This window comes from Mesoplodon mirus, assembly GCF_964341445.2.
Source record: "Mesoplodon mirus genome assembly, chromosome: 15".
NCBI classification, from domain to species: domain Eukaryota; kingdom Metazoa; phylum Chordata; class Mammalia; order Artiodactyla; family Ziphiidae; genus Mesoplodon; species Mesoplodon mirus.
The window spans coordinates 27,746,474-27,758,848 of NC_138991.1; the positions used below are offsets into that span (position 1 = coordinate 27,746,474).

General features: G+C 53.1%; 1 protein-coding gene across 1 annotated transcript; it reads left to right on the forward strand.

The window, feature by feature from the left end:
- Window positions 1-803: 803 nt before the first annotated feature.
- Window positions 804-11,859, forward strand: FAM110A (family with sequence similarity 110 member A). The gene is made up of 2 exons (XM_082644561.1): window positions 804-983; window positions 10,341-11,859. Exon 2 carries the CDS (start codon window positions 10,437-10,439, stop codon window positions 11,322-11,324), a length of 888 nt encoding a protein of 295 aa, XP_082500687.1. The 5' UTR covers window positions 804-983; window positions 10,341-10,436; the 3' UTR covers window positions 11,325-11,859.
- The last annotated feature ends 516 nt before the right edge of the window (window positions 11,860-12,375 follow it).

Below are 12,375 nucleotides of genomic sequence, written 5' to 3' on the forward strand. Positions count from 1 at the left end.
ATGTTGTACATAGTGCTTTGAAACATACTTTTTAAAAATTTAATACTTTCTTAGTGTTTTCCCCATACTTTAAGTGTATTTTAACCACATCATTTTTAATGACTGTATAATATTCCTCATCAGAAAGTGGGGATAATTAAAGGTACCTATCTCAGAGGGTTATGCCATGAGCACTGACAAGAGTTTTGTCATGCAAAGCTAACTGGTATGTAAAAAACTCAGTTCTTCTGCAGGATGGATTTATATAACCAATCTCCTTTCACTGAGCACTGAATTTATTTCCATTATTTTGCTATGATAAATAACGCTGGACTATATTAATCTTTGCTCACATCTTTGGTTATTTCCTTAGTAAATTTCGGGACTGCTGGGCATGCACATCTTAACGCTAACCCACTCATCATTGTGCAGTGAGGGGAACAGAGAGGGAAATGGGCTTGCACTGGCTCACACAGCGCGTTAGCTGAAGTCGGGACTAGGAACCAGCTGGGGACCAAGAGAAAGTCCCGGGTGAGCAAGGAAAAGAATTAGGTGCCTGGGCTAAAGAGGCTGCCGGAAGAACCTGAGGCCACGGGGGAGGTGAGCGGCGGGGAGGGGCTGCGGAGCCGGGGCGCTTCCTCGCCCTGCCGAAGCTAAGCGGTCGCCTGGCAACGCGGGCCGCGCGGCGTTCGAACGGAAGAGAGAAACCAATCAGGATTCCCAGGGCAAACCATTCCGGTGTCGGGGGTGGGAGTGGGGAGGCGCGCTCACTTCCCCTTCCCCTGCGCCCCAGGACCTTCGCTCTGTTGGGGGCCTTGGGACAGTCAGGTCCCCCGGCTTATCTCAGTTAAGGAAGGCAGCTCCGAAGAGGCCCCGCGGGTCCTCACGTGGGGCTGAGGCCTCCTGAGCCGCGTTGGGTGCGGCCATTCCCCGCCTGGGTCCGAGCTGTCAGCCTCCTCAAGACCCGCACTGGAGGAGCCGGGCTCACCTAGCGTGGGCTCCAGGTGAGGGCACGGTTGGTCCGGGGCGCGAGCCCGGACTAGGGGGGGGGCTCTATTCACCGGGCGCCTGCGGTGCGCGTCCTCCCCGAGTCGTACCAGCGGAGAGGTTGTGGTACCCCATTTCACAGATGAGAACGCTGAAGCTCAGGAAGGCAAGTGTCCTGCTCAGGCGAAGTCTGGCAGAGAATCCGATTCAGGTCCTTCTGCTCCATCTCTCAGCCTCTAGTCTAGGTAGATCTAGATTTACCTTGAGAAACCCAGACGGGTAACCGGTGGTCACTTTCTTAGACTCTTATCAACCGGAATGTGGCCAGTAGAGCCCTGGCTGCATCCTCTCCTGGCTGCCTCTTCCCCGCAGCGTCCTGGGGTCTCCTCCAGGGCATCTGTCTTCCCTTCTCCGGAAAGCCAGCGGGTGGATTTAGGGCTCACTTGGGATCTTTCCGCTTACAGGGCTCTGAATTACAGTGCTGTCCCTCTCAGAAAGAAGAGCTGGGGGGATCGGGCGGGACTGACATTCCTGAGCTAGGTGCCAGGTGAGCAGCTGATGGTTTGGCCCTGGACTCTTGGACCTTTGGCTGTAGGACTCTTGGGAATCTACCCCAGGTTGGGGGAAAGGGTAGAGGCACACCCTCAGCGGAAGACACTAGTCACCAGAGACTTTGGAGTTGGAGGTGGGCCCGGGACCCCTCCTGGTAGAGCATCTGACCTACACCAGGCCTTGCTTCCTGGGGACCCCCCACCCACAGGTTGCTATTGTTGTTTTCCTTTTGTAGGTGGGGAAACTGAGGTTCTAAGAAGTTAAGCCCCTTGCTCAAAGTCACATGGTCAAGACTTGGCAGCTCTGGGGCTGGTTCCCAGTCTATCTGGCTTCCATCTTAGAATTCTAGACACTGAGAATTGTAGCATCTGGGAGTCTTGAATCTCTTCAAGGGGAGTTACTTACCCTCTCTCCTCCAAACCCGTCTCCTGGCTTTGGGTAGAGGAGCTCTGGGAGATCAGAAAGAAAACAAATCTTTCCTTCATTCTTTCAACAAATATTTACTGCCTTCATATGCCCTGCCCTCCTCCTTGTCTATTTTGTTTTTCTCAGTAGCATTTAGCCCATCTGATGTCATATAATTTCACTTATTAGTGAGTTTATTATCTTCCCTGACTGGAATGTGATACAGGGAGGGGCTAGGGTGAGGCAAGTGAGGTAGTTGCCTCCAGTGCAAAACTGGGGGGTACCCAAAGCCCCAGTAATCAAATAACTAAAGCTAACATTGATCATTTGCTCTGTGTTCTGCTGGTGGGAGACCAACTGGTATGGCCTCCATGGAGCACAGTCCCCCATCTCTGTCACAATTACACATGCATCCCCCTGACCTATCTGTCCCCCTTCTAGGCAGAATGACGTAGGCACAGTGAGGCTGCAGTGTGGTTTGTAATAGAGACTAGACACACGCGCTCAGTGGCCATCGATAGGGGCTGATGGGCTCTTTATGTACTGATGTAGCACAACATATATTAAGTTTATTAATAACATTATAATTAATAATATGTTAATAACACGTATTATTAAGAATAACATGGGTTTCCCTGGTGGCACAGTGGTTGAGAATCTGCCTGCCAATGCAGGGGACACAGGTTCGAGCCCTGGTCTGGGAAGATCCCACATGCCACGGAGCAACTAGGCCCGTGAGCCACAACTACTGAGCCTGCGCGTCTGGAGCCTGTGCTCCACAACAAGAGAGACCGCAATAGTGAGAGGCCCGCGCACCGCGATGAAGAGTGGCCCCCACTTGCCACAACTGGAGAAAGCCCTCGCACAGAAATGAAGACCCAACACAGTCATAAATAAATTAAAAAAAAAAAAAAAAGAATAACATATATTATTCAGTGAAAGAGCAAGATGAAAACAGTGCACAGAGCATGTTGCCATATGCATAAAAAATAGAAAGAATATATGTCCATTATTGCTTGCATGTGCCTAAAATCTCCTTGGAAGGACATACAACTGTTTGATCACAACGATTCCTGCAGGGAGGGGAACTGGGTGGCTGGGGATAGGAATAGAGGGAGTTTTTTTTTTTTTTAAACTTCATTCCCTTTATAGCTTTTGAATTTTGAGACATGCACATGTATCATCTGGTTGAAAAAAAATATGTATGTATGTATTTTAGATTATTTATCTAATCATGAGACCACTGCCCTCTCTGTGACCTGTCATTAACTTGCTTGTGACTTTGGGCAAGTTTCTTCACTTCCCTGGGCTGAGAAAAGAAGCCATGATGGTGAGCTCAGGCCCAGGCAGAGGGCAATCTGGGCCAGGAAGTGGGCTAGGTTGTGGGTCTGTCCTAACCCCACCTCCCCTACCTTATCCTGTGTGCCAGGCCCTTCCCTAAGACTTTGCATGTGGTATCTCTCTTACTCAGTCTCCACTGCAAGTCCCTTTGTCCTCATTTTGCAAGCTCAGGTGCAAACCTGAGGCCCAGCGGATTGAGTTGGTGGAGGTGTGAGGTCGTGAGCCAAACAGTAGATCGCTGTCTTAGGTGGCTGTACCCACACCCCTCCCACGGCCTGTTTGCCTCTCCCTTCCTAAGGTCTGTGCAAGGTTGCCCTGGGCAAGGCTGACTCCAGACAAGCCAGGGCACGAGCATCTGGGAAAATTCCAGAAATAGTGTGGGTTCTGGTGTGGTCCTGGAGGATGCCTAGCTGGGTGTCTCTGACCCTGACAGCTGGGCTGAAATCGAGCTGGGTTGTCCTACTGGCTGGCTGTCTCTGCTGCCAAGAGCCTTCCTGAATCCCTCTGGGGCAGGAGAGGGCCTCCCTGTCTCTGCCCAAGTCTGGGCCAAGCTTCTGCTGAATAGAATGAGAAGCAGGTGGAAGGGAGGGGTGAGGTGGGAGTGCACAATGTCATGAAAATGAAAAACATCAGAAACCACACCTCCTGCCCCCTTAGCAAAAAATAGAAATCCCTGACACCTCTTGAGCCCTTACCGTGTGCTAAGTACTTTACAAGTATGAACTCCTTTAATTCTCTCAATTCTATGATGTACGGTAGTTATTACTGCCGTTATTTCCTCCTTATGAAGGGAAACTGAGCACAAGAGATGTTTAATAACTTGCACCTAGAGCTGGAATTGGAATCCAGGGAATCTGGCTCTAGACTCTTCACCCTCCTTTTTTGCTTTTTCTTTTTCTTCTTTTTTTTTTAATGTATATAAAATACAATTTACCATTTTAACCGTTTTTAAGTGTACAGTCCAGTGGCATGAAGTTCATTCACATTGTTGTGCAACCATCACTAATGGAAACTCCATACCCATTGAACAGTAGTAATTCCTCATTCTCTTCTCCCTCCAGCCCCTGGCAATCACGTTTCTACTTTCTGCCTCTATGAATTTGACTACTCGAGGTACATCATATAAGTGGAATCATACAGTATTTGTTCATTTGTGACTGGCTCATTTCACTTAGCATAATGACTTTAAGCTTCATCCATGTTGTAGCATGTGTCAGAATTTCCATCATTTTTAAGGTTAAATAACATTCCACTGTATGTATATACCATATACCACATTTTGTTTATATATTTATCTGTCAATGGACACTTGGGTTGTTTCCACCTTTTGGCTCTTGTGAATAATGCTACTAGGAACATTGGTGTACAAATATCTGTTCAAGTCCCTGCTTTCAGTTCTTTGGGGCATATACCCAGAAGTAGAATTGCTGGATCCTATAGTAATTCTATTAAAAAATTTTGCCTAACCGCCACACTGTTTCCGCAGTGGCTGCACCATTTTATATTCCCAACAGTGCACAAGGTTTCTAATTTCTCCTCATCCTCCTCAACACTTGTTATTTTCTGTTTTTGTTTGTTCCTTTGTATGTTTGATAATGGCTATCTTATGGGTGTGATATGGTATCTCATTCTGGTTTTGAAACAAGTGATAGTGAATATCTAAAATGACAGGGTGCGATGAATGCTTGGAAGGGAACAAACTGGGTAAGAGAGTTGGCAGGAGCCTTAGGATGGTCAGGGGAGCCTCTCTGAAGAGGCGAAGAGGGAAGAGGTTCTAGGCAGAGAAAGGATGGTGCAAAGGGCCTGAGGCAGGAAACACCTTGGTGTGCTCAGGAACAGCAGGGAGGACTCTATGGCTGGAGCAGGAAAAGCTGGAGATGAGGTGGGAGAGGAGGGCAGGGACTGGATCTTGGAGGGCCTGAGGGCCAAGTGGAGAGTTTGGATTTTATTCTAAGGAGATGGGGAGCCTTGGGGGCTGGGGATGGGGTGATTTAAGCACAGCTGTGATGACATCTGATTTCTGTTGGGAAAACATTGCCATTATTGACCTCATTTTATAGCTGAGGAAACAAGACCCAGAACCCTAGCCAGGGAGTGATTCCTAAGGTGGCTTCTCCCTCTGGGGCCCAGAGAGAGAGGCTATAGATTCCTTAGGAGTTCCCCGGTGAGTGGCCAAAGCCCAACACTGAGGACTATCTTCTCCACACCCCTGCCCCCCAGACCCGGGCCTGGGTTCAAGTTCTGGCTCTGCCATTTACCAGCTGTGTGACCTCAGGCAAGTGGCTCCACCTCAACTGTAAAATGGTCATAATAGCAGTATCTACCTTATAGTGTAGGTGTGAGGATTAAATGTGTTAACACATATAAAGAGCTCAGAACAAATGCCAGGTAGCACTTGGAAAAGGTCTTACCCATTTTATAAAAATTGTCACTGTTGTCTTGCTTTTACTAACTGTTAGAACCTAACTGAGCACAACCACTCCCCCTAATGCTTCCCCATTGTTGCCTTAGTAGAGGGCTAGGCAGGGACCCAGCAGGCTGCTGTGGAGAATGATGGTCTTGTCACCTCCCTTATCCCCTTAAAATCAGGGCCCAGGGACTGGAAGTGGCTTCAGGGCTGACTCACTCCCAGGCGGAGGAGAGCTGTTCCTTGAGTCACTTCCTGTCCCCTCATGCCCTCCACCCCAACCCTGGTGCAGCCCCTACCAGGCACAGACATGGAAGTGGGCCCTTTTTGACCTCCCTGGGGCTCAGGTCGGAGCTCAGTGCACAATTACTTCTCTGGGCCTCAGAATCCCAGTGGAAACTGGCTTAATCAAATGTTCCACCTGAAGTGACATAATAGAGCTTGGGCTGGCAGAAGAGACAATCACCTCCCTCCCAGGAGTTCCTTCCTGCAGGGCTACAGTCTCCTCATCTGTAAAATGGGGATCAAATAGTTCCTCCCTCCCAGGACGGTCCAGAGATTTAAATAAGTACAGTGTCTGGCACTCAAAAATTCTAGTTATTATTATTTCTATTATTGCTGTCCTTACTAATGTTTACAGCTTGCACAAAGCTTCTACAGGCACTCTCAAGCTCTAAGAGCTCACACTGACCTGCCCTGGAAGGTAGGACTTTCCTTTATTGACAGAATGGAAGGCCAGAGAGGTCCAGCAACCTGCTTGGGGACACACAGCTAGAAAGGGGTGGCATTAATTAAGGCTTGATCTGGGGGGAAAGTGCCCAGGTTGGACTCTCCAGGGTGACTTTGGCAACTGACTCAGCCTGTCCTAGCCTCAGTTTTCCATTAGTCAAATGGGGATAATAATAGAGCTCCCCTTGTAGGGGTTGTTGGGAAGATTAAAATGGGTTAATTAACACCAGGAAAAGTTAATACATTAACTGGTGATCATTGTGGCTGTGAGAAAGGGGGACTCAGTTTTTCCATCTCCAAGATGGGTGCGGTTGCCTGAGCTGGCCACTAAGACTCTGTGTGCCAGATGTGCGGGCCAGTGCAGCTGTGGGATAGGCGGGCCTGGCTCTCGGAAGAGCTTCCTGGGGTCGGTCGGGTGGCTGGGATCGGGTCCCGGCCGCTGCCTGGCTTTCGTTCTCCCTTTTCGAGTAATACCTGGGCCGGCGTGTTCACCTGCCCGGGGCCGGCCCCCGGAAGTTGCGCAAACGCGTGTTACCTGACCTCAGGTGGGCCGGGCCGGAGCAGCGCAGAGCGGCAGCAAGGGCGCAGCCAGGTACGTGCGGGCCGGAGCCGGGGGCACCGGGCCGGGGTCGGGGGCTGCCCGGGCACCTCTCCCTCCTCCTCGGGGAAGGCGGGGACCGGGCAGGGACTCACCTTCAGGCCTGGACGAGGCTGTAGGAATCGTGCCATCAGCTCCCTCATTTAAGAGCCAGGACAACCCGGGCTCAGAGAGGGGCGGCGAGCAGACAGAATCACAGAGCATGCCAGCGCTGGGAATCTCCAAGATTGCCCCCAGTTGGGAAGGGCAAAAGCCAGACCAGGGATCCGTGCTCCCCCTCCTCCCCCTCCGCAGCCTCCTGAAGCTGACGCCAGGGAAGCCGGTGGGGAGTGAACAAGGTGAGGCTGCATGCCCCGGGGATGCCAATGAGAGGGGCCCGGGGCCGGCGCTTCTGCGGTCATTTGTGGGTAGTGTTTGAAATCTGTGGGTGGGGCGTTGGGCGATGAGAGGAGTCCTCAGAGAGGACACGAGTCCCACGCGGGGACCGGGACCCTGGCTTCAACTTGCAGGAGCCACAGCACATCGTGCTTTGCCCACCTGTGAAATGAGTCTTGTTCACTGATTAGCCTCCTTTGTCCGCCGCTTAGGCTCGGGCAGACTCTTCTGGAGAATGCTTAGAGACCCCTGCGAGAGGGGCGGTCTCAGGAGTTGGGTCAAATTCATAATAAAAACAAGGAGCCCAGTTCATGGAGCGCCGTCTTTTTAACAGGTGCTGAGGAAAGTCCTCGACTTGTTTTTATCGCTCCATCCTCACGGTGACCTGGAGGATCAGGAAGGTGTATTTTTAACAGCATTTCACTCATAAGGAAACCAAGTCTGGAAGAGGCACAGCTGCTTGCGCAAGGCGCACAGCAGGCGAGGGGGCCGGCTCCGGGCGAGACGGCCAGCGGCCCCAAAGCCGGGCTTGGCTTCTAGCATCTGTCCGGGTCCCACCGGAAGAGCCCCTGGGGTCTGCACGTCAGGCCCGAGGGGGTGGGGTCCCGAGCCGGGTCGGGGGCGGAGGGGGGTGTCGCAGAACGTTTGCCCTAGCCCTGCCCATCTGACCTCCTTCCTCCTTCTGTTTCCCGGGATGGTGCCCGGGAGGAAACCGCTGCCACCAACGGGTTGGACTGGTTTGGGAGGCGGGGGCCCGGGGGTAAGGCAGAGTCTAGCTACCTTGACAAGGCTCAGCAAGGCTGCCTCTCCTGTGACCCTTCCCTCCTGAGGTCTCCTTGGGGGTGGGCCCTGAGTGGGGCAGCCTTTCTCTTCCACCTACTCCATCCCTTCTAACTCGGGAGCAGCTCTGGCTCTGGGCCAACAGCCCCCAAGGTTCTATTGTCAAATTGCCTTTGCTGCAGAGATCTCAGACTGGGGGCTGGGGGCCAGACAGGGGTGGGGGGCAGATATGTTTGCAGGCATGTTTTGTTTGCCCTGTCCATGCACTGTTTTTAAAATTATTATTATCAAATATGCTAAGAATCTAGAGTTTCCATGCACTTCTGGATTCCCAGCTTCCTAGAACATTCTATACCTACCATCTTGGACCCATATGCCTGCAGTAGGGTGGGTATGCCCCTCTCTAGTGTATCCCTGGTCTGCCTGCTTACATTTGGTCCCCAGAGGTATTTCAGCACAGTAAATATTTATTGACTGCCTATTATGTGTAAAGAGCAATATCTTGAAGCTGAGATACAGTGAACAGAACGCACACCCCCCCCACCCCCACCCCCTTCATGGAGCTGTTTTAGGAGAATGTGAGCAACAATGAGTAAAACTATTCGTTTTTTTTTAGATAAGTGAATTAGGCTTCATATGAATTTGTGTCTTGTTTATTGTCTCTGGGACCTAGGTTGGTCACTTCTTTGAGTCTCAGTTTCTCCGTCTGCAAAAAATGAGGTGACAGTGACCCGTATCACAGACTTGTTGGAAGGTTACAGGAGAGGATGGTGTCAAATATCTAGAAGACAGATTCCTCTGTCCCCTCCCCAATCCAGACTCTTCCCTCCTGGCATTCTGGATGTCTAGGTGGGGCTGTCCAACGTAGCTTTCTGCTATGGCTGGAAATGCTCTAATCTGTGCTGTCTAGTATAGTGACCACATATGGCCACATATGACTATTGAGCCCTTAAAATGTGGCTAGTGTGATTCAGGAACTGAATTGTGTGTACTTACTATAAATTTAAAGTTAAGGCTGAGTAGCCATATGTGGCTAGTGGCTGTTGAATTAGCAGTACAGGTTTAGATGGCCTGAGCTACAGGTCCTCTTGAGGATCACCTAGACAGAGTCCCTCTCCCTCATTTTACACATGAAAGGGTTCAGGACTTGGTCTATGACTTTTCTTCTGGCCCATCTCCAGGGGACAGCGGGGGGCACTTTGTGGCTCTAGCCCTTCCTTGGAGAAAGGGACAGGGGTGGCCTGATGGCCGGGGTACTGGGCCCTGATGCTTAGGTGATCATGTGGAGACTTGTGCATCCAGATGTGGGCCCTCCTGCCTATGCGTGTCCATCCTACTGCTGCTGGCAGATCCAGAGGCTGCTGGATGCTCCTAAGCAGGGCTGTGTGATCTTGGGCATTTCCAGCTTCTCTCAGAGCAGCAGAGCTCAGGGCTGACGTTTCCACCTGACAGGCATCCATGGATCGCCGTGGGCCTGGCATTGGAATTTCATACTGGAAGCTAATGGGTGTCTGGACTCCATTGGGCCAGGGGTGGGGACTTTCTACACTCCTCCTCCACAAGCTCTGCTGCTATGCCTGGGGCCTGGCATGTCTAGGCGGGTGGCACAGGGCAGCTTCCTGCCTGGGTGAGTATGGGGTGGAGGTGGTACCAGGCTTCCTGTGGGCATTCCAGGTGGGGTGTGGGGTTGGAGCCCTTTCTCTTGGTCATTCAACCCCAAGACCCCTGCGCAAGCACCTCCCTGCTTGGAGGCAAGGGCCAGAGCCACCAACTTGCTGAATTAGCTTAATCAAGCTCGCCTCCCTGGGCTTCAGTTTACCCATTTGCAAGATGGAACTGTGAAGAGGACCCACTGAAGTTGAGCCGGCTGGTGCCCAGCACTCAGCCTGGAACCCCCTTTGCTTCCTTTAAAATGTGCCATGCCCCGTCTTTCAAGCTGCCCGTGTCTTTCTTCTTTGGCACCTTTTTTTCCTCTCTGCCTCAGCTGGGCTGGGCCCTCGGAGAGGGAGGGGGGTGGGCGGAGCCACAGGCCCGTGAGCGGGTGCTTTCTGCCTGCTGATTGGCTCTCTGTGAATCAGAGGCGTGGCCTTTACCTTTTAATGGGGAAGGCGTCTTCAGCTTTTCTCAGTCTTTGCTGAGCCTTTGTCTGAGTGTGCTCTGCCCCTTTCTTTCTTTCCTCCCCTGCAGCCGTTGCGGTGTCCAGCTGCCAGCTTTCCGCCTGGATCTCTGTCGCCTCATTTCTCCAGTCTCCTCAGACAGAAGCCCTCGGGGTATGTAACAGCCATGCCTGTGGACACGCTGACTCCGGGAGCCCGAGACACCCCCGCCCTACCTTTCCGCCTACAGACTAAGGTCCCCGGCTACCTGCTACAGCGGCCAGCAGACTGTGGAGCCCGGAAACCTAGTGCTGTAGAGCGCCTGGAGGCCGACAAGGCCAAGTACGTCAAGAGCCTGCATGTGGCCAATACCCGCCAGGAACCTGTGCAGCCCCTGCTGTGCAAACAGCCACTCTTCAGCCCTGGAACTCGCCGCACGGTGCTCACGCCTAGCCGCCGAGTCCTGCCTGGCCCCGGCCGCCGGCCCCAGCTGGACCTGGACATCCTGAGCAGCCTCATCAACTTCTGTGATAGTCCTGTGTCCCCTGCTGAGGCCAGCCGTACCCCCGGACGGTCAGAGGGGGCCCGCCAGGCTCCCCCAGCCACCCCCCCACGCCCACCACCCAGTATTGCTGCAGTCCGCCGAGTGGATGTCCTTCCCCTGCCGGCGTCACCTGCCCAGCCCTGCCCATCACCAGGCACTGCCGCCACCTCGACTCCGGCCCGGCCCCCAGGTTTGCAACGCTCCAAGTCAGACCTGAGTGAGCGCTTCTCCCGGGCAGCAGCTGACCTGGAGCGATTTTTTAACTTCTGCGGCCTGGACCAGGAGGAGGCACGGGGATTGGGTGTGGCCCACCTAGCCCGGGCCAACTCAGACATCGTGTCCCTGGCTGGGCCCAGTGCTGGGCCGGCTAGCTCCGAGGGGGGCTGCTCCCGCCGGAGCTCTGCCACCATCGAGGAGCTGGCTCGGGAGCGCGTCCCCTATGGTGTGTCAGTGATAGAGCGCAACGCCCGGGTGATCAAATGGCTGTATGGGTTGCGACAAGCGCGGGAGACTCCAGCAGCGGAGGGCTAGGCCTCCACGGGACTCGACATTCGCCACGGGACAGGTCTTAGAGAAGCCATAGGCCCCTTGACCTCTCCTGCATCCGTTCTCTGGCTTGGGGCAGACCAGAGGCTGCTGCCTCGGGTGAACTTGCTATAGAGGCAAAGGCTCAGAGGCTGCACCAGCATCCATCTGACAAGGACTGACCCGGAGAGAGTTGGCTCTTGACCTTGGACTACCGCCTACGCCTCACATGTAGGGTTTTGACATGGATGTACCCCTGCTTGTAGGTTTGGATTTGGGGCACTTAGCCCTTCCCACTGAGAGTGAGGGACCAAGGGATCTCGCCAGAGCTGTCTACCCAGCAGCTCTGTTTCTTTCTTCCTTCCTTGGCCTCTGTCCTTTCCTGACTTCCTCTTCCTTACCCAGTGGGCCTTGGTTCCCTGGGAACTCACCCTGGGGTGGGGGTAGGAAGGAGTGGCCTATCCACATTCTTTAAGGGGCTTGCCAGCCTGGGCCTAGGTGGGTAAACTACAGAAAGGACTGGTAGGAGTCTGCACTGCTCTGACTTCCCTCCTCTTGGTTAATAAACACAAATGCTTGTTTTTCAAGGGCTGGGTCATCAGATTCTTCTGTGTACACAAGGGGAAGGGGTGGGGGAAGTCTTGGAGTGGGGCCTTCAAAACTCAGTGATTGTCCGCCCCAGGATCTGGGGGGGCATGAGGCCAGTGGCTGGCTCTGCCTGAGACTCGCCTCACAGGGCACCCTCATAACCCCTCTGGGACGCTAGCTGATGGGCCTCGTTCATAGTGGAGGACGCTGGGTCTGGCCACAGAGTGAATCAGGAAAGAACTGAGAAGAAGACTGGGGACTTCCGCCTGCAGCAGGAAGAGGACCTGCCTGGGAAAGGCTGACAGGCACATGGACCCTCCCCAACCGTAAGTATTCTGCCCTTTCCCATCCCAGCCCAGTTCCCAAGAGGGCAGGAAGCTCAGAGGGGGCAAGCCCTGAACTTGAGGTCACACAGGCCATCGATTGGAGATTGGAAGTGGAAGTTCTTAAAGGAAGAGGGACTTGAGGT

Excerpts from the sequence above, each read along its gene's own strand:
- FAM110A (XM_082644561.1), top strand. The coding sequence starts at position 10,437 with ATGCCTGTGGACACGCTGACTCCGGGAGCCCGAGACACCCCCGCCCTA.